At 49.3% G+C, this 22,763-nt stretch overlaps 1 protein-coding gene and 1 pseudogene across 1 annotated transcript; both read left to right on the top strand.

The window, feature by feature from the left end:
• LOC129068477 (protein phosphatase 1 regulatory subunit 14B-like) lies at positions 1–1,211 on the top strand (annotated as a pseudogene).
• A 7,304-nt stretch (positions 1,212–8,515) lies between these two features.
• STIP1 (stress induced phosphoprotein 1) lies at positions 8,516–22,025 on the top strand. Its single transcript, XM_054570973.1, has 14 exons — positions 8,516–8,634; positions 12,204–12,413; positions 13,724–13,865; positions 14,026–14,167; positions 14,823–14,991; positions 16,028–16,154; positions 16,245–16,347; positions 16,611–16,731; positions 17,322–17,418; positions 17,566–17,690; positions 19,978–20,014; positions 20,654–20,757; positions 20,953–21,125; positions 21,544–22,025. The coding sequence occupies exons 1-14, from the start codon at positions 8,626–8,628 to the stop codon at positions 21,614–21,616; spliced, it is 1,632 nt and encodes a 543-aa protein (XP_054426948.1). The 5' UTR covers positions 8,516–8,625; the 3' UTR covers positions 21,617–22,025.
• The last annotated feature ends 738 nt before the right edge of the window (positions 22,026–22,763 follow it).

Here is a 22,763-nt window from a genome sequence, read left to right as displayed (position 1 = left end):
ATGACGGTAAAACGAGGACCTTCGGTGGGGCCCTAACTCGATCTGATCGGTGTCCTTACAAGAAGAAGGTTGGACACACAGAGACACCAGGCATGCGTGCACATACACAGGAAAGACCATGTGAGGGTGCCGCAAGAAAGCCACGGAAAGAGGCCTCAGAACTGCCAACACCTTGATCTTGGACTTGCAGAATTGCGAGAAAATAAATTTCTGTGTAAGCCCCTCTGTCTGTGGTATTTAGGTACAGCAGCCCTAGCAAACGAAGGCATCCTTCTCCATTCCCAAACACAGAGGTGGCCACTTCAGTCGTCAGCTGCATCCTTCTAACTTCTTCCATGCCTGCATAACCATACAGGGAGATCTATATGCGTAACTTTTTTTTTACAAAGATAGGATACGGCCATACACACTGTTCCACACTAACTTTCTTCATCCATAGTGTGTCGTGGGCATGTTTCCACATCAGTACCTACCCGCGCGTTCCTTTGATTGTTCACTAATAGCCCATCCTATGGAGGCAATATAGTTTCCAGTATCCTCCATGGACGCACCTCTAGTTGGCTGCTGTTCCTTTTGCTGTCAGAAACGGAGCTGCAACATTCATCCTTGCGCCACTAGGGTAGCCTTACCTGTGGGACAGAACGGAAGTGCCTTTTGTATTTTAAGTAGATGTTGCACATCTGCTTTGGGAGCCCCGCCCCGGGGCTGCAGGTGAGAGCCCTGGGCAGCCCAGATGACCCCGCCAATGAGGGCCCAGTGAGGCACCAAGGGAAAGTCATGGTCTAGTGCAATCGCAAGGAGTTCCGGAAGTGCCTCAACCTGGCGGAGTGCTTCTTGGAGCAGCTCGCTCGCCTCCACGGCTTCCGGGCAGGGGGGGACCGCGGAGCTGGTGGTTGACGTGGACAAGCTCCTGGATGGGGTGAGGGTACCAACAGCTGCTGGTTGGCTGTTACAAACCCACTGAGGTAAGTGGTTCCCCTGGATGGCAGGGGAGAGGAGCCTGGGCCCCCTGTCGTCTTGGGACCTGGTCTCCTGAACGTCCTCCTTCCTGTCCAGGCCTTCATCTCTGGCCTGCTGGACAAGATCCGGGGCATGCAGAAGCTGAGCACACCCCAGAAGAAGTAGGGTCCTCAGCACGGGTGAGCGGTGGCTCCCACAGGACAATCGCTGCCCCCTGACCTTGTAGCAACAGCAATACCGAGGAGCCCTGCGGCCAGGCCTGGTGCCGTGAGCGGGGCTCCCCCGTGCCCCTCGCTTTGGGGGTATCTTCCCTGCCGCCCGTTTTCCATTTTTGGGGTTTTTTAAATTATTATTAAACTGATGGGATTTTTGTGTTTCTATATTGACTCTGCGGCGCGGGCCCTTTAATAAAGGTAGGATATGCCTTTTTGGCAGCTAAAAAAAAACACCACTGTTGCTAAGCGTACCTGGGCATTCACACTCCCCAGTGCTTGGTTTTTCTGAAGAAACAAATGCTAGAAAAAAAGCAGTGCGGCTGGGACACTTGGATCTGAGGAGCTGCAACCCTTTGGCCCAGGGAAGGGTAAGCAGAAGTGGGGAGGAGGAAGGCTAGAGGGAAGGCCAGAAAGGCTCCCTGGGAGAGACGGAGGGGCCCACAGAGGGTACAGAAAGGTGGTCAGCTCCATTTTGCCCATTCACCACTTGTAAGCATGGACTGTGTCCCAGGCCCTGACTGCAGCAAACAAATTGTGGGCCCTGCCCTGGTGGAGGCAGCGTCTAGCGTGGGAGACCCATGGTCAATAAGTGAACAGGTACAAGGCATTTCAGGCAGCGCTGAGAGCCACCCCGAAAATGAGTTCAAAGAGCAGAAAAAGACCTGGTGGCTGAGGCACGTTGAGGTGAAAGGAAAGGAGGAGAAGCAGAGAGGGAGCCAGGACCTTGTGCCACCTGCAACGTGGGCTCCATACGCCGGGGCATCTCTGGAGGGCGCTGATCAAGGTCATGGACGCGTTGATTTTTAGAGGGCGCCTCTTGACATCTAGGGAGCCATTAGCACGAGAGACAATGACACTTAGAAAAGCAGTCGGAGCAGAGCTGGAGAGGAGCAGATGGAACAAGCTGGGCTCTGGGTTGCCAGGATTTCTACCTTCAGCAGAAAAGAAAGAGGAAAGCACAGGAAAAGCCCCGGGGCGGGGGGGGTTGGTGGCGGGAGGGAGGGGTGCGGAGCACTGTTCTGGTTATCTGCTGCTGGGCAACAAACTGCCCTAAGCTGCCTTGAGGATTAAATGGCTGAAAGCATTTAATTATATCTCACGATTTTGTGGGTCAGGAATTTGGTTAGGGCTCAGCGAGGTGCAGCTAGATTCTTCTGCTACATATGGCCTCAGCTACGGTCACTTAGTGGTGACCGAGCAAAGTTGGAGGGTCCAAGACAGCTTTCCTCACACCTGGGCTCGGATGGCTGGACAGCTGGGCTCTCTGTGTTGCTAGCTTGGGCTTCTACGAACCGTGGCTGCTTCAGGCCAGCCAGACTTGGCACCACAAGGCTCCAAGAGCAAGTGTCTCAAAAGATAGGAGGTGTGCCCTGGTTGGTGTGGCTCGGTGGATTAAGCACCAACCTGTGAACCAAAAGGCCACTAGTTCAATGACCAGTCAGGGCTCACACCTGGGTGGCAGACGAGGTCCCTGATTGGAGGCATACAAGAGGCAACCAATCAATGTATCTCTCACACGTTGATGTTTCTCTCCTTCTTTCTCCCTCCCTTCCTGTCTCTCTAAAAAGTAAAATAAATAATTCTTTAAAAAAAAGACAAAACCCCAACAAACTACAATCTTTAAAAAAAAAAAGATAGGAAGTGTAAACTGTCAGTTTTATAAGGCTTGGGAATGCAAAGTAACACTTCCACTGTATTCTATTGGTCAAAGTAGTCCCAGAGTCCACCAAAAGCAAAGAGAGGGGACAGACACCCCCCCCCACCTTCAACAAGCAGGGCGTCACCAAATTTGCACCATCTTTTATCTCCTGCAGTGCCCTTTGACAACCTTCTCTTGGTGTTGGGTGTCATATTATGCACTGTGATCAATTTAAACCCGCTTGTCAGTAGCAGATTTCATTCTCAAGCCTCCACCAAGCTCAGATATGCAAGAAATATGTTTCACATTTTCTTAGGTCAGGGTTTTTCCAACCTCAGTTCTATTTACAGTTAGAGCCAAATAATTGTGGGGAGGAGTTCTGTGCATTTTAGGATGTTCATTCAACAGCATCCCTGGCCCTGGCAGCACACCCGCCTCTCCAAGTTATGGCAACCAAAAGTGTCTCCGGACATTGCAAAATGTCCCCTGCGAACAGAATCGTCCTGGGCCGAGAACCCCTGCCCTGGGTCAGCTCATTCCGACCGCAAGCCCCCACGCTTCCCAACTGTCAGGGCATTTGACCCCGGCTACAACTGGAGCCCCTTCTCTCCAGGTGATTCCGAACTGGGGCAAGAGTGTGTGATGCTCTTAACCCTGGCAAGGGTGCTGACCCACTCCTCATCCCGATTGCCACCGCTGTCCTCCCTGGGCTCAACTCGGGGGTCCCCTGAACACAGCAGCTCTCCTCTCATCCCAGCTTGCATCTCTCACAGGACGCAGCCTGGCCGCCGAGGCTGGGGATCATGACACACTCCGGCCACCCATCAACTCAGGGAGCCCTCACTGCACTTCCTTTCCCTGTCACAGCTGGCAGATGGCTGGGGGAGTTGCAAAGGGGTCTACGTACAGCTGACGCCATGATGAACTAGCCGTGGTTGTGAAAGACAGGAGTCAGCCATGCCTCCAACGTTTTCAGCCTGAACCAAAGCAAGGACGGCGAGGCCATCGATGAGAAGGAAGTCAAGGGAGGAACGGCCTGCGGGGAGAATACGGGGAGCTCCGATTTGAACACCTTGGGAAGTGCACTAGCCTTCCAAGTGAGACATCAAGGAGGCATCTGGGTGGACAAGTCTGGAACTTGGGAGCAAGGTCTCAGTGGAACACAGATGTGAGGGAGTCATCCAAGATGGTATTTATAGCCCTGGGGATGGCTGAGATCGCTCCGGGAGACAGTGTGGATGGCAAGGTCCCAGGCTGGGCTCTGGGGCTCTCTGAATAATTATCGGATAATAATTACCACCAGTTTATTCCTTGAAGCTTCTGGCACAGTGCCTGGCTCTCCGTAGTTCACTGAATTGAGCAGAACTCTATGGCACTTTACTTCCCACCACACCTTCCCTGCTAATCAGGACTTTGATTCCAGCTTAGCAGGAAAGCTGGAAGTTACAATCATTCAGTTAGGTGGGAAATGAAAATATTGTTTAGGAATTTCTCGGAATCCGGAAGGGAACTTCGCTTTCACCTGGGGAAGGAAACTCAGGTTGTCTCAAATTCCCACTCCAGTAGTGAAGGTTCTTGTAAAAACAAAAATTCCATGTCCTGCAGACTCCAGAATGCAGAGCTGCAAGCCTCCTCTCACCTCCACTCCTTACTCTCGTGCTACGCTTCCCAAGGTCTAGATGTTTTATTTTTTCTGATATTGGGAGAACTTTAAAACTGGAAGTTTGGTCTGCAGAGAACTTGATCGCATGCATTGACCCCTTCAGTCTGTCATCCGCTTCAGGGATGCCCGAGTGGATTTGTCACTTTGCTCCCCACCCTGGAGAGCAGCGCCACTGGAATAGCAACATGAATTACTTGAACTGTGATGCAACGCATGGGCCAGGCAGCCTCCTGTGGGGGAGCTTGCGCCCCAGGGATCTGGGGAAGGGGACCTGGCTGGCCTGCATCACCACCTCCTTGTCCACTCAGGAGGGCTCTGAGTTCACCGAGCAACCCGGAGAAGCCCAAATTGGTGGAAATTATGAGAGCGAACATTTCTGAAGGTTCAGAAGTGCCCTCAGACATTGGTTGAGCTTCAGTTTTAGGGTCTCCCGTCTGCGTCCCCTTTGAAGCTCCTTACCTCATTATTTAATTTATATGTTTCTTTTCTGGAAGAAGGCTCTCAAATCTTTCTAAGTTTCAGGTCTGACAAGACTTGAGTACAGGTTATTTTGTTTAATCCCCGTAATAACATCGAGAAGTCGCTTGGCACTTCATTATCGCTTTACAGCCGAGGTCACAGAACATAGAAAGGCCATCTTTGGGCTCCTTGAAAATTCCAAACTTGTTTTCAGCTTTTGCACCTTCTGCTACCCTTCCAGGGTCCCTGTCCCTGGCTGGCTTCTCCTCACTCCACCTCAGGGGCCTTCACTAACGGCCCACTTTCAGGGGCTCCTTCCTTTCCTGCTCCCTTGGTCATTCCCTATCCCTTACCTTTTGCTTTCTTCACAGCACTCAACACTCTAGAATTATCTTCGCTTGTGCACTTATTTTTCTTTAACAAATGCATATAGTGCTGACTGTTGTTAGGCACTGTTCCAAGTGCTTTACGAATATCAAATCATTTAATCCTCACGACTACTCTGCCATTGTAACTTTTTCATCCCCATTTTAAAATGGAAGAAATTGCAGCACAGAGAGGGTAAGTGGGTTGCTTGAAGTCACACAGCTGAGTTTAAGCGTTACCCATCTCTCCCACCAGACAATCCACGCAAGCGGAAGTTGCGTCTGTGGGCTGCCTTGTTTCCTGTTGTGCCCCTGTACCCAGAGCAGTGCGCCACATGTGATAGGACTATAAGAAAAGATGTGTGGAACATGTACGGCCAGGTCACACAGAGGGGGACGGGAAAGAAGCCTGGAGTTGGACTGTGGGAAAGACGGTGGAAGGCCTCAAAGGCCACCAGAGGAAGGGCTGGTCTAAGGAGCAGCAATGGAATTGGCTCGTGTGGCGGTCTGGAGAAAGCACCGGTAAGAAAGGAAAGGTCTCGCTGACAGATTTTGCAGGTGAATGAGAGGCCGAAAGCCTGTCATCCCTGTGTTCTCCCTCCTTCACGCTCTGCATCCAATGCATTAACCGATCTTGTTGGCTCCTCCAAAGTGCATCTCAGGACAACTCCTTTTCCCCCTCCTTTGCTCCACCCTGGCCCAGCTGCCTCACAGCTCTCCTAGCTTCCCCTTTGCTGCTTCTTCTACATGGCAGCCGGAGGGACCTGATGAAATGAGGTTGGATCATGTCACTATCCTGCTCAAAATCTGCCAGCATGTCCCAGAGTGGACATGATGGCTTCCCACCCGCAGAACCTAGCCCCTGCTTCTTCTCCATCCGGCTCCTATTTCTTCCCCGCTCCCTCCATCCTGGCCACCCCAAGGTAGCTCCTACACCAGGACCTTTGCATTGCTGCTCCCTCTGACTGCAAGATCCTTTCACAGACTTTTCATGAAGCTCACTCCCATTTTTCCTCAAATATTAGCTTCTCACTGAGGTTTGCCCTGACCCCCTTCACTCAACGCCCTTGCACCTTATCACTGATTTGTTTCCCTACTGCACTTAAGCAGATACACTATATATATTTGTAAAGATTTTATTTATTTTTAGAGAGAGGGGAAGGGAGGGAGAAAGACAGGGAGGGAAGCATCAACGTGTGGTTGCCTCTTGCACACCCCCAACTGGGGACCTGGTCTGCCATCAGCTATGTGCCCTGATCAGGAATCGAACCAGCACTCAATCCAGAGCTACATCGGCCAGGGCACTATATAAACTTGTAAAAGTTTGTCTCCTTCACTAGCACAAGCACCACAAAAATCGACTTTCGTCCGTTTTGTTCACTGTATTTTGCCCAATGCCCACAATTACACCTGACACATAATGGGGCGTTCAGTATTTGATGGCTTGATGGATGCCTACGTGCCAGACACTGTGCAATGCACCTGGAACACAGGATAAAAGAACACGGATGCAAGACCCTCCTGGACCTCACAAAATGTGGCACTGGTACCAGTTGCTAGCTTGTGATTGGACACACGTATAGCCCACAGTGCTGGGAAAGCAACTGACAGACAGACAGAAATTAGTGTGCTTCTTGGGGGTCGGCTGCTAAGGAAACTTGACAGCTCATTTCAGTCTGAGAGCGGTTCACCTGGAGAAGCTGGTGGAAGGGGGATCCAAGCAGAGAGAGCAGCTTAGGGGGGGGGGGCGGGGAGCAGAGCGAAGGAGCCCATCTCCTTCAAAGAAGGAGAGGTCAGTGTGGCTGGAGTCCGGTGCTGAAGGTGATGGACAGGAAAACAGCGGTTGGAAACGCAGGCCTGCCAAATCAGGCTCCGAGCCCCAATCTAAAGCCTCCAAGTTTTAAGTGAGGGAAGAGGTGAGCAGGCATATGAACCTGCGGTGACTTTGGCCACAACGTCGAAGATTGCTGGGGTGTTAGAGGAGGCTGCGAAGACAGGCTACTGGGATAGTCACTTAAAACCCTGGGAAGAGATGACATTAGCCAGAGAGGAGCGACGATAGAGTAGGACCCAAGACCCTCATCTCAGCCCTATCCAGGCCCGTCAGGTGTCTCCTTTGTTCCATGAACTACCCACCGGTCCAGGTGGAAAAATCAGCATTTTAATTCTGCAGGCCCATCTCTCACACTCTAAGCCTTTCTTTTTGCCTCCCTTCCGGTGCTGCCTGCTCGACCTCCAGCAAGTGGCCGGAGATTTAAGACCCTCCTGGGCCGCCGCCCGCCAAGAGGTAGTCAGGCACCACATTGAGTTCTTTGTTTCCTACACCCCTTTACTTACGAATAATGGAGCTAGCTCCCTTTCATTAAGTGCTAAATACTGCGTACGAACCCCCTCGTGGCCCTAGATTACCTACGCTTTAGCCGAGAGGTTCAGAGAGGTTGAGCGTCTCCACTGAGGGGACTCGGCGGGCCAGCACAGTGAGATCCCAGGTCTATCCTACCCAAGCCCCAGCGCCTTTACCGCCACGCGGTATTTCTGAACACTCAGAACCCAGCTGGGATCGGGGACTGGCCAGGGAGCTCTCCTGAGGTCGCCCCTGACGGTCACCCTCACCAGCTGGAACCCTCCGGAGCCCGACACACGGGCGAGAGACCCGGGCTCTCCACTGCTGGTGGGGAGCGAGTCGTCTCGGCCAGACCTCAGCACAGGGATGTGGGAAGAGGCCCGGAATCCGAGCGGTCCCCAAAGTCCCCTGGCTGCTGGACCCACCACAGCAGAGGACAACCGCAGCTTGGGACTCCCATAAACCCCACACTACCCTTAGAAGGGCAGCAATTAGAACCTATCACCGCAAAGTGTTAGCAACTCTCCGCCCAACTGAATTTTTTTTCTTCCAAGTCCACCAGCCCAATGGGAAAAGTGGAAATTTCCAGAAAGAACAGGACCAATGGGCGCGGCCGGCGCTGCTACGATTGGCGGAGAAAGCGACCAATCCCTGTTGCAGGTATCTGCCCCTCCCTCCAATCGTGGAGTCTAAAATAGGCGTGGCTCATCTAGGAGCGCCCAATCCCGAGGCGCCTTGGAGGCAGGGCTGAGGGGATTACTCCTGGCTGTTCAATGAAAGAGAAGGGAAGGTGATGGGCTAGACTTGAAGCCAATAGTAGAGAAGCACAAAAAGCCCTTAGAGGAGCGTGACCAGTGAGCAGGCGAGGAAGGGGCGGGATCCGGGGGTCCCGGCAGCTTCTAGTAGGTTCCAGAAGGCGGCGCGTGCGGTTGGTAACGCGGAGCGGACGGAGTCGATTCAACCGGGTTCCTGCCTGGGCTATGGAGCAGGTGAAGGGGGAGGGGCAGGCTGAGGCCCGGGGGTCCTTTCGGGACTGGCTGAGGCCAGGTCGCGAGTGGAGGAACGGGATGGGCACGGGCTCGTGGCGGGGGGGCTAAGGGCAGCCGAGCAGCGTGGAAGGCAAGGGCGTGAGGGCCGCGGCCAGCGGGCGGTGAACGATGGAGCGAGGCCCGGCCTCGGGGAGCGTCGGGTCCACTCAGCGCCAGTCGCCTCTCGACTCCGCAAGGGGGGCCGAGGGTAGACAGCAGTTAGGCGTGAGTCCGGCTCGCGGCGGCCAGAGGGATCGTGGCAGGGCCCCGGAGGCCTCCCGGGAGGTCGCTCCGGGCTAAGCGGCGGGGGGAGGGGGAATAGAGCCGGCGGCTCTGGGAGGGATGGAGGTGTGCGAGGGGCCTCGGAAGGGTCGCGAGGGATCGGGTCCACTTCAGGGAATTCGGCTTCTGGGAGGTAGATGAGAGAATGCCGACGAAACCGCCACCCAGGACTTGGCCGCAGTTAACTTGAAGGAATGCAGGCAGCAGGGATGGGAATACGCTGGAAGTAGCTGAGGGACTTAGGAGCCAGTTAGGAAAAATACTGTTTTTCTGCATCTGAAAATGAGGATTGGAAGAATGTTGAGTGAAGGTATGATGAGCAGCAAGCCGGCTTCTTTGCCTGATACAGGGAAGGGAAAGGTGCAGCAAAAGTCCTTGGAACGAATACCATCTCCACCAGTGTTTCACAAATACATGTGCGGCCCTCCCTCTTCTCTTCCTCCCCGCCCCCCCTTGTGTGCGTGGTTCTATAGTAATAGAGGACAGGCACTTCTGAAAGGTCGGTTTCTGATTACAGGAGGTACTTTGACGATGTAGATGAGCCCCACGAAGTCAATTACTTGCCTCTGCTAAGCATTTTGAGGGGTTCGAGTTTGAAGCTGCTGCTGCTGGTTACTTTCAGTGACTTGGTTATATCATTAGTGGCTCGAAGGTTGTGGCGGGCCTGGAGCGGTTATATATTCAGCTGAAAGCTGTCATTGAGCTGTAATGATCGATTGGAGGGAGGGGAGAGAAAAGGGATCGTTTCTGGTGTGATGGACAGAGCTGAACTTTTTGCTGCAGGATGGCTGTTCCTTAGTCAAATCTGAAGCCTCTTTGCTAAATTAACAAAGAAAATTTGAGTGGATTGGAGAAGTTTAACTTTTTTAGCTCTTGTAATTAACTTTTATCTGGAAATAAATAGGCTGTGGAAAAAGATTGCTGAAATGAGAAATACATCATTGTTAAATTTAAGAAAGGGATTTTTTTTTTTAATCTGTTTCTCAAAGTAAAAATTTTTTTTTGAAAAAATCATACTGTCTGCTATGGAAGTGTCTGTAGAGGCAGACTGTGAATGAATGCCTTGCCAAACTCAGGACTGCAAATTTACCCTAGCAGTTGTACAAATGACCTGGCATTTTAACGCCTGGTGTTAGAATCCGCTTTCTTAAAACTCATTCCTGAAAATAAACATGTGACTTCTCCACCTTTTGTTTTCACCTTCAACTTTGAGATTCATATATCAATTTTAGGGAAATTTGAGTATCCAAAATTGTATATTTTTAGAAATAAGTGCAGTGCCTTTCAAATCCTACAGCAGTACACTTTACATTTGACCCAAAATATACATACAACTGTGTGACATTTAACAAAACAGTACTCACTGTTATGTGACCTCCATGGTGGTATTTTCTGTTCTACTTGATACTTTTTGTAAAGATTTTATTTATTTAGTTTTGGAGAGGGGAAGGGAGGAAGAAAGAGAGAAACATCAATGTGTGGTTGCCTCTCATGTGCCCTGTGTTGGGGACCTGGCCTGCAACCACACATGTGCCCTGACTGGGAATCGAACCCGTGGCCCTTTGCTTCACAGTCTGGCACCCAGTCCATGGAGCCACACCAGCCAGGGCCCACTTGATCTTTTAAAGTGCTGGTCATGACCTACAAACTTGATTTTTTAACTGGCTATTCTGTTTTGAAAACAGTAGTCTATAGAATAGGCAAGAACTTCGTGCTGCTGCTAGCTGCCTCTAACTAGTTGAGTTTTTTGTTTTTTTTTTTTTTTTAAGAATTTGTGTCGTTTTAGAGGAGGGGAGGGAAGGGGGGTGGAAAAGAGGGAGAGAAACATCAATGTGTGTGAGAGAGACACTGATTTGTTGTCCCTTGCACTCCTCCAGCTGAGGACCTGGCCTGCAATGTAGGCATGTGCCCTGAACAGGAATTGAACCAGGAACCTTTGGGTTCGCAGGCCAGAATTCAGTCCACTGAGCCACATCCGCCAGGGCTAGTTAACTTTTAGCCTCCATCCTGGGTTCTAAGGTTTTTATCCATGTTTGCTTAAATTTGTTACTCCCCTGCCTTTTCTCACTTTGAGATTCTCTTAAGTTCTCTGATGGAAGTTGATAGAGGTTCCCAACTGTTGTGCCTCAGAGTTCCAAAATCATTTCTCTTAACAGAATTAATTGTTGTTGTTGTTGTTTTTGATTGACTTAAGAGGGGAGCGTCTATCGGTTGCCTCCTATCAGTTGCACCCTGACAGGAAATGAAACCAGGGACCTTTTGGTGCGTGGTGATGCGCCAGCCAACCGAGCCACACCGGCCAGGGCAGCATAATTCTTTCTTCATCAGTATGCTGGGTCAGGGGTGGGTGGTAGATAAGAAGAAAGAATGGTGTAATAACTTGAATGACACAGCTGGGTCTCAGTGGATGTGTTCGCAGTTGAGGTGTGGCCCTCCTGTCCTTGTAGGGTGACCTGGGTTAGGATTATCCCATTTAATTAGGTCCCTGCTCTGATGGCTGAGACCTGCTTCACTCACTGAAACCTTTTGGTGTATTCCTGCTGCTTCCGTTCTGAATGTTTGAGAGGATAGGGGATTAAACCACCAGTGGTGTTTTAATCCCCCCCATCCCTTTTATATAACGCATTAATATTTAAGTGTGGCAAAACCTGGTGGGGGGGCACTGGCCTTTACTCATTAAAAAGCAGAGCACTGACCTGCCGTGCTGTGACATAGCACCACGCCTGTAAATGGGAGTGTGTGAATTTTTGTCTGACCATGAGAGAGCATCTCGATGCTCCTGAAGAAGCCATCCTAAAGCCTTTAGCGCGCACTTGTTTGCTTCCTTTCTTATGGCTTCTTCCTGTGAGGAGTGACCAGGCCTGTGTTCAGTTTATTGTTCGGACTCTTTGGAAATCTACAACAAACGATTTTATTTTTACGCGGCAGGTACTCCTGAGTGTGCTCTAGAGTGGCTTCATCAGCTCGAAGTAGAGACTTGGAAGAGTAGCTCGAGTCCTTACTAACCCACACGGGAGCCCGTGGAAAGCAAAGTATCAGGCTGCTTCTGCTTAGTTATTTTACCTTTTCCTTGCTGGTTCCCAAAGGTGTAGAAGTATAAATGAAGTAATCTGTGATTTCTCTCTTCTGATATGTAAAGGAAGCTATTTGTTGAAAACTGCAGCGAAGAATTAGCATCACATAAAAAGTTGGGACTAAATGAGTGTATATTGTGGAAAGAAACATAAACTGACTTCTTTTCGTCTCAGGTAAATGAACTAAAAGAGAAGGGCAATAAGGCCCTGAGTGCTGGCAACATCGACGATGCGTTGCAGTGCTACTCTGAGGCAATTAAGTTAGATCCCCAGAACCACGTGCTCTATAGCAATCGCTCGGCGGCCTATGCCAAGAAGGGAGACTATCAGAAGGCCTACGAGGATGGTTGCAAAACTGTTGACTTAAAGCCAGACTGGGGCAAGGTAAGTTCTGGGGGTGCTGGGGCTCTTGACACTTCCCAGAAATGCCTTTTGGTGTGTGGTCCTTAAGTGTCAGGCCCTCCTGACCTGGCTCGTTGCCTAGCCTAATAGACTAGTAGTTGTTACTCATTTACACATACTCCTCAGGTGATAGCTTATTTCATCAACTGAAGTCCCATCAGGTGTTAGAACAGGGCCTTGTTTTTTGTTTTTGTTTTTGTTTGGTACTACTGAGAAAGAAAATACTGTCCAAGAAACTAACAATACTTGGTCATAAGATGAATTGGGGTTGGGGGGGTGCCTCTTTGATATTTGGCTGGAGTTTGCCAATGTTAATCTTGGCGTTATATCCTGCCTGTTTTATTACTTGGCCTTTATGAATGCCCATTTTGTTCCATGAATGTAAAATAGATTCTTCTTAGTTTACCTTCTGGATTTACCTCTACGTATACTTAACAGTCATGAGTTGCTTAACAACAGGGATATATTCTGAGAACTAAGTCATTAGTGATTTCATTGTTGTGCAAACATCATAGAGTGCACTTCCACAAACCTAGATGGTCTAGTCCACTGCGCACCAAGGCCGTATAGTCTGGCCTGCTGCTCCTGGGCTACAAACCTGTATGGCATGTTACTGTACTGAATAGTGCAAGCAATGGTAACACAATGGTAAGTGTTCAAATGTCTAAACATGTAAACAGCTTTGGCTGGTGCGGCTCAGTGGATTGAACACTGGCCTACGAATCGAAAGGTTACTGGTTTGATTCCCAGTCAGGGTATATGCCCGGGTTGCAGGCCAGATCCCTAGTTGAGAGGGGTGTGAGAGGTAACAGATGTCTCTCTCACACATTGATATTTCTGTCCTTCTCTTTCTCCCCCCTTCCCTTCTCCCTAAAAATAAATAAAATCTTTAAAAAAATAAACATAACGTAAACATAGGAATGGTACAGCAAAATATGGTACAAAAGATTTTTAAAATTGTACGTTACATATAGGGCACTTAACCACAGTGGAGCCTGAAGGACTAGAAATTGCTCTGGGTGAGCCAGTGAGAGTGAGTGGGTATGAAGTCCTGGACCTGCCCTGTGCACCACTATAGACCTCATAAACACTGCACACTTAGGCAACACTAAATTTATTTAACAAGTGGCGTAGCATTGTTCTGTAGCGTTAGGCTGGCTACGAGGCAATAGGAATCTTTTAGCTTCATTATAATCCTAGGAGATTGCTGTCAACACATGCAGTTCGTCATTAACCAAGTTGTCTTCATGTGGCCCATGGCTGAATTTTGCACCTGCCTTTGTTGGTTTAAGGGCTATTCGCGAAAAGCAGCAGCTCTCGAGTTCTTAAACCGATTCGAAGAAGCCAAGCGAACCTACGAAGAGGGTTTAAAACACGAAGCAAATAATCCCCAGCTCAAAGAGGGTTTACAGAATATGGAGGCCCGGTTGGCAGGTGAGCACCGTGTATATTGTCATTTTCCCTTTTTTAATCATTATCTTTAAAAATGGGATTAATTTGGAGGCTCTTCCCCGCCCCCTGTGAAAGTAAGCAAGCTACAGTAGCATAGTAAGTGACTTCGGTGAACCGGTGCCCTTCCCTTTGTTTGGAACAGAGAGGAAGTTCATGAACCCTTTCAACATGCCCAATCTGTACCAGAAGTTGGAGAGTGATCCCCGGACAAGAGCGTTGCTCAGTGATCCTTCCTACCGATCCCTGATAGAGCAGCTACGAAACAAGCCGTCTGACCTGGGCACGTAAGTTCAGGCAGCGTGGTTTGTCTGGAAATGGACGTGAACGTCGTGATTTCTTCCTGGGATCCTATTGTAGGGGTTCCCTCATTCAGACTACAAGGTTGCTACGTTTGCTTTTTCTCCAGAGAGCAGTAGGAGTTTTTTGGTTTCTTTCTAGAAAGGGTCAAGGAGCATGTGGCATAGTAATCTGGAATGTTCATTCTGATTCTCACATTCCTCTTCACTGCTCTCCTACAATTCTGACCTGGCACCAGCTATATCTTTTCCGTAAACGCTGGCCCTGCTGCCTCTCGGTATATTGGAGTGGACACTAGTGGTTATAAAGAATGTCAGGTGTAAAGAGGTGTCCCTAAATCTTGTATTGGCATCTGGGCCTATCTGAATCTCTCTGGCTCCTGAAGTCAAATGGAATTTATGTGTTACTCGTTTTCTTTATACCTGCTGGCTCAAGAAGTACATCTACCTCTGTTGCCTCATTTTAGATGGATTTTTTGAAGGGTTGAATATTCCTCAGTTGTAACTCGTGGTAAGTGCAGAATCTAGCAATCTTGGATGGGTGAGAGACTTCTATATACAGTAGTCTGAACTTTAACAGTATATGGGAGTTTAAAATCAGTTGTGGGGAAGAACAATTGTAACTTTTCCTTTCTTACACTAGGAAACTGCAAGATCCTCGGATCATGACTACTCTCAGTGTGCTCCTGGGATTTGATCTGGGCAGTATGGATGAGGAGGAGGAAGTTGCAACACCTCCACCACCGCCGCCTCCGAAAAAGGAGACCAAGCCAGAACCAATGGAAGAGGATCTTCCGGAGAATAAGAAGCAGGTCTTGTTTTTTCTCTAGTTACTATCTCATACAACTGTAAACAACCCAGTCGACATAGGTGTGTCAGGTGGGAACATCTGTACCCCTTGGTGGCTGTATGTTTTTGAGTGTTTGTTTAGTGTGTGCTAAGCATATTATTAATTAAAGTGATTAATAATGGGTACAGGTGATTTCATAGGAATCTTGTATCTCAAAAGACTTCTGGCAGTGGGAGCTAAGCTTTCCTAGCCCCACAGCCACTGTAGGCGGCCAGGGTGGGTATCGGCCAGGGCAAGCCAGCGAAGTTTTGAGTGCTCCTCGTCCTTGCCACGGTCCGGAAGAACGTTGTCTGCATCAGTCTGGAGGCTTCTGCGTCTGTGTTCTGGTTGGACGTGGTGTATAATTAAAAGTTGCCCACTTAGCAGCTACTGTCTTCCAGAGCAGGAGGCAAGTGCCTAAATGACTTTTTTCTCTTCCTATAAATGAGAACGGCAGATTGCTGCCCGATTTAGCCCCTTTCAATGGGTAAGCGTTGGTTGTTTGGGGTGTCTCAGAGCTGGAAATAGGCCCTGCGGTGTGGGTGGGAGTGAGCTGCGCTGGAGATGTGTGCCGCCAGCACAGCCCCTTCTGATCTGCACGCCGCGCCCTCTGCTGCCCTTCCCTGCCAGCCGGGACCCTGAGACCGCCACCCACAGAAACTGAGCTGGGGCCGCCTCTCACAGTGAGACCTGGAACGAAACTGGGCTGTCCTCTCTGACGTCCATTCAGGTTGAAGGGATTTCTGTTCCCCTGAGGAAGCCCTCTGTTTTCTGACAAAGATCCAGGAGAGCAGGTGGAAAAGGCACTTAGGAAGCAGAGCTACTTTTCTTTCTAACAGCTAGTACTTCACTGTTTAAAACCAACAGCTGGTTGATGAGGCGACCTCGGATGTGAGGAACCTGCTTCCGTAGACATGGTAGAGCGGGCGCTGTCCAGGGCCTCTGGCAGATCCCAGGCCCCTGCTCTTTTTGCTGTCCTGGTTATTGCTCAGCACTCACTTCTTTCACCCTTCGTGCAGGCACTGAAAGAAAAAGAGTTGGGGAACGATGCCTACAAGAAGAAGGACTTTGACACAGCCTTGAAGCACTACGACAGAGCCAAGGACCTGGACCCCACCAACATGACTTACATGACCAATCAAGCAGGTGAGGCCCAGGATGAGGGGCGAGTGAGCTGCAAGGCAGCTGGGGGCAGAGCAGGGGCTGACTCTTTCCTCTGCGCTGTCCGCCCGGCAGCTGTGTACTTCGAGAAGGGTGACTACAGCAAATGCAGGGAGCTTTGCGAGAAGGCCATTGAAGTGGGGCGAGAAAACCGGGAAGACTATCGACAGATTGCCAGGTACACTCGGCCTCTGGAGCCCCTTGAATGGTTTGGAGGTTTCAGTGTCCGGGATTTGAATTTCCCTGTGTGGGCAGGAGGGTTGCGGGCCACAGAACGCGTGGTCTCTTGTCCAGTGTTGGTTGACAGTAGACTGGAAGGGAGGGGCGCAGCGCCCAGGCAGCGGCGCGGGCCTTGTTTCTAGCTGTGGGTGTGTTTCCCGTGCAGGGGCCAGCCTTGGCTCTGCTCTCCCCTTAGCAAGTGCTGCTTCTTGTCTCTGTCAGAGCTTATGCGCGAATTGGCAATTCCTACTTCAAAGAGGAAAAATACAAGGATGCCATCCATTTCTATAACAAGTCTCTGGCAGAGCACCGAACACCAGATGTGCTCAAGAAATGCCAACAGGTGAGTCGGGAAAGAATAAGGGATGTTTTGTTTTGTTGTCTCTTAGCTTATCATTATTTTACTTATTGTCATTTAATAACGAAACTCCTTTTGTTTAGGTAGTGTCTTTTGTTATGTTGTATGGTGCTGTCCTGTCACCTAATGATGACTTGTTAGGGAATGACCCAGTTCTCTGGCCATCCCTTCTTACCCAAGATTTCAGCCTTTATTTGTGTTAATATTGAGGGTCCGTGTGCTAATAGCAGTGTTAATGGTTCTTCTTATAACCTAAGATTTTTCTTACCCAAAGAGTTGTGTATTACGCCAGTTGTTACAAATTATATACATGGGGTGATTGTATTCACAAAAATATTGGTCAGAAAATCACTTCTGCTTTTGACATGCACCATTTTCCTGTAGGACATGTTTGTACCAAGCGAATGTCACTGCCATTCTGTTTCATGGTGAACCTTGAGAATAAGGAATGTAAAATTCTAAGAAACTAAATCTTGCCAGAGTACTCTGAAAATTAAAATTCTAATCTGACTTTTTAAGACCAATATTTATGTTTCTGAGAGTGTAAATGACTATTCAAGAATATTTTTCCTTAGGCAGAGAAAATCTTGAAGGAACAGGAGCGACTGGCCTACATAAACCCTGACCTGGCCTTGGAGGAGAAGAACAAAGGCAACGAGTGCTTCCAGAAAGGTGCCCACAGCCAGGACAGTGGCGCTTGGGGGTTGGGGGGGGGTGCGGCTGTGTTTTCTGGGCCTGGGCCGACTTTGGGGTGGATGTGCCTCTGCTAGGGGGAGGGGCTTTAATGCATTTTCTAACAAGTTTCTTTTCCTTGTCCAGGGGACTATCCCCAGGCCATGAAGCATTATACAGAAGCCATCAAACGGAACCCAAAAGATGCCAAATTGTACAGCAATCGAGCTGCCTGCTACACCAAACTCCTGGAGTTTCAGCTGGCACTCAAGGTAGAAGGATGTGGGGATGCATGTACATAAGGAATGCATGTGTTCTTTTTTTACTTTTGCATCAACATGAGCTTAACTGTTCTTAGTTTGATTGCAGATTCAAGGTGGTGGTGGTGCACATATGAGGTTTGTGAAACATGAGTGGGCAAAAGTAGGTTTACAATTGTGAGTGTACAAAACACAGTTTGTTTTTGTAGTAGTATTTATTGTATTATTTTCTATAGAAACAACTGTAGACCTACTTTTGCCCATTCCTGTCTTTACCAGGTTCTGGCCCATGATGTTGGTAGTGATTGTATTCAAGAAAGTGGGTCATGCCCTGACTGGTGTGGCTCTGGACTGAGTGCCAGCCTGGGGACCTAAGGGTCACCGGTTCAGTTCCCAGTCAAGAGCACAGGCCCAGGTCCCCAGTTAACGGTGCACAAGAGGCAACCATGTATTGATGCTTTTCTCTCTCTTTCTCACTTCCTTCTACTCTCTAAAAAGAAAGTCTTTTTTAAAGGGGGGAAAAAAGGGGTCCTTTGCCACCGTCCCTGATGTTTCCAATATTTTCTTTCTCCCCATAATCCTTCCTCACATTTGTTTTTGTTTGCTTTACCTTTGTAACATTTTAAGTGTACAAGTCAGTGGCATCAGGTAGATTCATACTGTTGTGTGACTGTCGTTGCCATCTGTCTGCAGACGGCTTTCATCCTCCTGAACTGAAATCCCGCATCCTGTCCTCCCCCTCCCCCAGGCCCTGGCAGTCACTGTTCTGCCTGCTGTCTGTGAATTTGATCGTTCGAGGTACCTCATACAGTTGGGGCCTAACAATATTTGTTCTTTCATGTCTGGTTCATTTCATTTATCATTATGTGTTCAAGGTTCATGTTACAGAATGTGTCAGCATTTCCTGCCTTTTTAAGGCTAAATACTTTCATTGTATTTTTATACCACTTTTGTTTATCTAGTTACTCGTTGATACATGTTTCCACTTTTGGCTCTTGTGACTAATGCTGTTATGTATATGAGTATACAGTATCTGTTAAAGCTCCTAGTTTCAATTCTATTCAGTAGTGAAAAGTGATGGATCATAGGCTAGTTATTGATTTATTTTTTATCTGCCGTACTGTTTTCCACTGCAGCTTTACCATTCTTCACTTCTTGATGTTTAGCTGAGACAGACGGGTCTGCTGTTCTCAGTCACATTAAGTATGGTTAACTATGAATACAGTCGACACTGTGGAGGAGTTTTATTCCTCACTGCTCTCTTGAGCACAAGCTGTTTTGTGCCTCTACCGGCTATTTTTTAACTGTTCTCTAGGAGACAAACCAGGACCATTTTGTGGGAAGGTAAAACAATGTAATCTGTCTAGAAACACCTGAGTCTGTGATGATTTTGTTTTTGCTGCCATTATTCTCTGGGTCTGTGGCCTAGAGACATCACTGTGGCTGGTGGGACTGTACGACATCAAGCCAGTTGGTTTTCAGAGCAGAGAGAGACATCATCAGTCACCTATAAGGTGGAGCAGGAGTTTCCCACTCATGCAAAGAATGAATGGATTTGCTTTTGGTGTTAGAGATTCTTGGTGGAAGAGTTGGAATTAGGGCTCGCTATGCAAACTACACGGCATAGCATTCTTTTTATGTCATTTTATGTTTTGAAGATATTTCAAACAAATATACACAGAATACTTGTATATTTTTCATCTATATTCAATAATACAAGTATCGATACATTTTTGCAGAACCATTTGTGAAAGGAAATTGTATATAATTTGGCACTTGATCTCCCAGTTCTTGGACATGCTTCTCCTGAAACGGCTCTTCCCCGCCCAGTCACAGGGTTACCAGCACCTGATAGCAGACAGGCTGAGGCTGCGATGCCATCTGTGTCTGCGTTCAGGTTTCTCTACTTGTGTAGAACTGTGTCTTAAAGCTGTCAGTGTCTAAAACGCACCCATTTCACCTGGTTGTCATGTTCTCTTTAGCTTCTCAAACTAGGAGTTTCCCCACTTTTTAAAGAAACATCAGCCTTCTGATGGAAAGTCCAGGCCACTTGGATGGGATGGTCCATCATTTGGACTTGTCCCTTGTGATGTTGCTTAACTTGATCCTCTACCCTCCTTTTGCTGTGCCTGTTAAGTCTCCCTGGTGCCGGGATTGATAGAGCACAGGAGGTGAAAGTATGTGTAGAATCCTCTGTAATGGTCTGGGTGATGGTTCGCTTCATCATTCCAAGGGAGCAGTCTGTCTGAAAGTAGCTCGTGGAAAGGAAGGAGCCTAATTCCTTTTTGCTTTGTCCTAGGACTGTGAAGAATGTATCCAGCTAGAGCCAACCTTCAGTAAGTGGCTTTTTTCCTGTGTCTGCCCCTCCCTTGATCCTGGTCAAAAGATTGAGAGAAGGAGCCCTGCCGGTGTGGCTCGGTTGGTTGGGCGTCATCACACAAAGTGAGGGGTCACTGGTTTGATTCCCAGTTGGGGCACATGCCTACATTGTGGGTTCTGTCCCTGGTCGCACACAGGAGGCAACTAGTCAGTGTTTTTCTCTCCCTCACCTCTTTTCTGAAGATGAATAAATTATTTATTTATTTTATTTATTTTAGATTTTGCTTATTTTTGGAGAGAGGGGAAGGGAGGGAGAAAGTGGGAGAGAAACATCAATGTGTGGTTGCCTCTGGAGCACCCCCTACTGGGGACCTGGCCTGCCACCCAGGCATGTGCCCTGCCTGGGAATCGAACTGGCAACCGTTTGGTCCGCAGGCCGGCGCTCAATCCACTGAGCCACACCAGCCAGGGCTAAAATCTTTTTTTAATTGAGAGGAGAGACCATGCTCTTAGTCCACATGTGTGTCCTCGCAGCCTGTGCCTTTAACAGCTGACACCAGCAGGCGGGAAGGACACTGGTGCTCGTGAAGGGGTGGGGGAAAGCCCCGCCAGCCGTGGTTTGGATGATGCTTCACCTCTCCCATTTCTGTCTACAGTCAAGGGTTATACACGGAAAGCAGCGGCCCTAGAAGCGATGAAGGACTACACAAAAGCTATGGATGTCTACCAGAAGGCACTAGAGCTGGACTCCAACTGTAAGGTGGGGCTGCTTTTGGCTTCCAGTGAGCTCTCCCCTGCCTCCACTTCTCCTTCGGGTCTTTGCAGTGTTCGGTCACCCGTCCTTCCCTCTCACCTGTTTCTCTGTGTCCGTCTCGGCCCTCTCAGCCCGGTTATCTTGGACCTGCTTAAGCGAGTTTTGCTAACGTCCTTCCCCTTTGACCTTGCTGGAATGCAGGAGGCAGCAGATGGTTACCAGCGCTGTATGATGGCCCAGTATAACCGACACGACAGCCCCGAAGATGTGAAGCGACGGGCCATGGCTGACCCTGAGGTGCAGCAGATCATGAGTGACCCAGCCATGCGGCTCATCCTGGAACAGATGCAGAAGGACCCTCAGGCACTCAGCGAGTGAGTAGAGTTGGAAGAGGTGGCCTTGAAGGATAAAGCAGTGAGAATGTGCACGAGGTGGATGGGGATGTGTGTAACCAGCCTGGGTGGAGTACGTGTTGTGTAATCCTTCCTTGAAACTTAAAGGGTTGGCAGTTGGTGGTGAACTGGAAGGGCTTCGTCTGTATGTTAGCCGTGATAGCCGAAGCCGTTCGTTGCGAAGACCAGTTTTTCTGGGAGAAGCTGTGTCCCTGCAAAGTGGAACCGGTCAGGTCCTGGCTGCATAGCTGTGAAAGCCTCTGCAGTTCTCCTGCCAGGACTGGTCCTTAACCACCTCCTCTTGCTGCCTTTGGGGGGTTTGCACTGGGCCTTGCTCCAAGAGCAAGTGAGAATTCTTTTAGGTTAAGTCTCATTTTGAACTTCGTCTTTTCTTCATTAGACACTTAAAGAATCCTGTAATAGCACAGAAGATCCAGAAGCTGATGGATGTGGGTCTGATTGCAATTCGGTGATGACTTGCTCATCATCCCCTTCCCTTCGCCCTTGTGTGGAAAGAGGAGCTGGGGCCGCGGCAGGCAGCACGGAGCCGGAAGGGGGAGAAGGGGGAGAAGCAACAGCTTATCTCTATATTTATACAGACCTGTGTGGAAGATACAGAGACTTGTACCCGCGTTACTCTACAGCCGCTGCCTCTGGGACCTCCCAGCACACGCATGGTCTCTTCTGCTGTCCTCGAGTTTCATGTCTCTGTCCCCTGTCCCCTGTCCCCAGTCACTGTCTCCGCTGCTCTCCCATAGTTGGTTATTTTTTATTTGGGGCAGTGGGCACGTACGGGGAGGGGAGGGTGTTCTTCCCAACCTCAGGTCCCTACTGTCTTCACATTGTTCACTCCACGTCCCCCCCTCCAATAAAACAAGCCAGTCGGGCGTGGTTATATCTTGTGATGTCCTTGGCTAATTTTTTTGCCAAAAGACTTTGAGAGTCTGTTGACTTATTTTTAGAGAGAGGGTAAAAGGGAGGGAGGAGGGAAAGAAGCGCGTGAGATTGATCGGTTGCTTCTCACCCTTCTGGGGACCTGGCCTAAAACCCAGGCAGGTGCCCTGTCCAGGAATCGGACCTGTGACCTTCCAGTTCACAGACCTTGCCAGAAGACTGGCGGTGGCTGTCCTTCCAGGGGTCCCAGTCTGGATGGGGAAGGGTGTGTTTGTGAACTGACTAGACGACCAGGGCCTTTTCCCGTTTCAAGTGGGTCCTCTCATGTGGGTCGGTGTGAGCCTGTCTTGGTTCCACGACTTTGCTGAGGCGGTCACTAGGGGGCACTGTCGCTCAATGAACAGCTGAAGCTGGTGGCGCCTCCCCGACCCGACCCGGAGGCCAGGCTCAGACACCCAGTCAGGTGATTCCCATGCTGTCAGTTCTGCACCCCCATCTCAAAACCAGACCTGGCTGGACACAGGGAACACTGGGTTCACTGCAAGAGATGCGTCGGACCTACCTTCCTGGGAGATCAAGTGTCAGCAACTAAACATTTTAACTCACTGCTCACAACTGAGCTTTAATAGGTTTTAATTACCCTTTTTCATAGATGCAATGAACTGTTTCTAAACCCCCTTTGGATTGGGGCTGCTGCGGGGACAGGAGTAAAACTTCCTTTTTTTC

The sequence above is a fragment of the Pteronotus mesoamericanus genome, unplaced genomic scaffold (assembly GCF_021234165.1).
Source record: "Pteronotus mesoamericanus isolate MK-2021 breed Mesoamerican mustached bat unplaced genomic scaffold, CSHL_Meso_final contig_214, whole genome shotgun sequence".
Lineage (NCBI taxonomy): Eukaryota > Metazoa > Chordata > Mammalia > Chiroptera > Mormoopidae > Pteronotus > Pteronotus mesoamericanus.
Note: the sequence above shows the minus strand (reverse complement) of the source record. Positions and strands in the feature narration are given on the sequence as shown.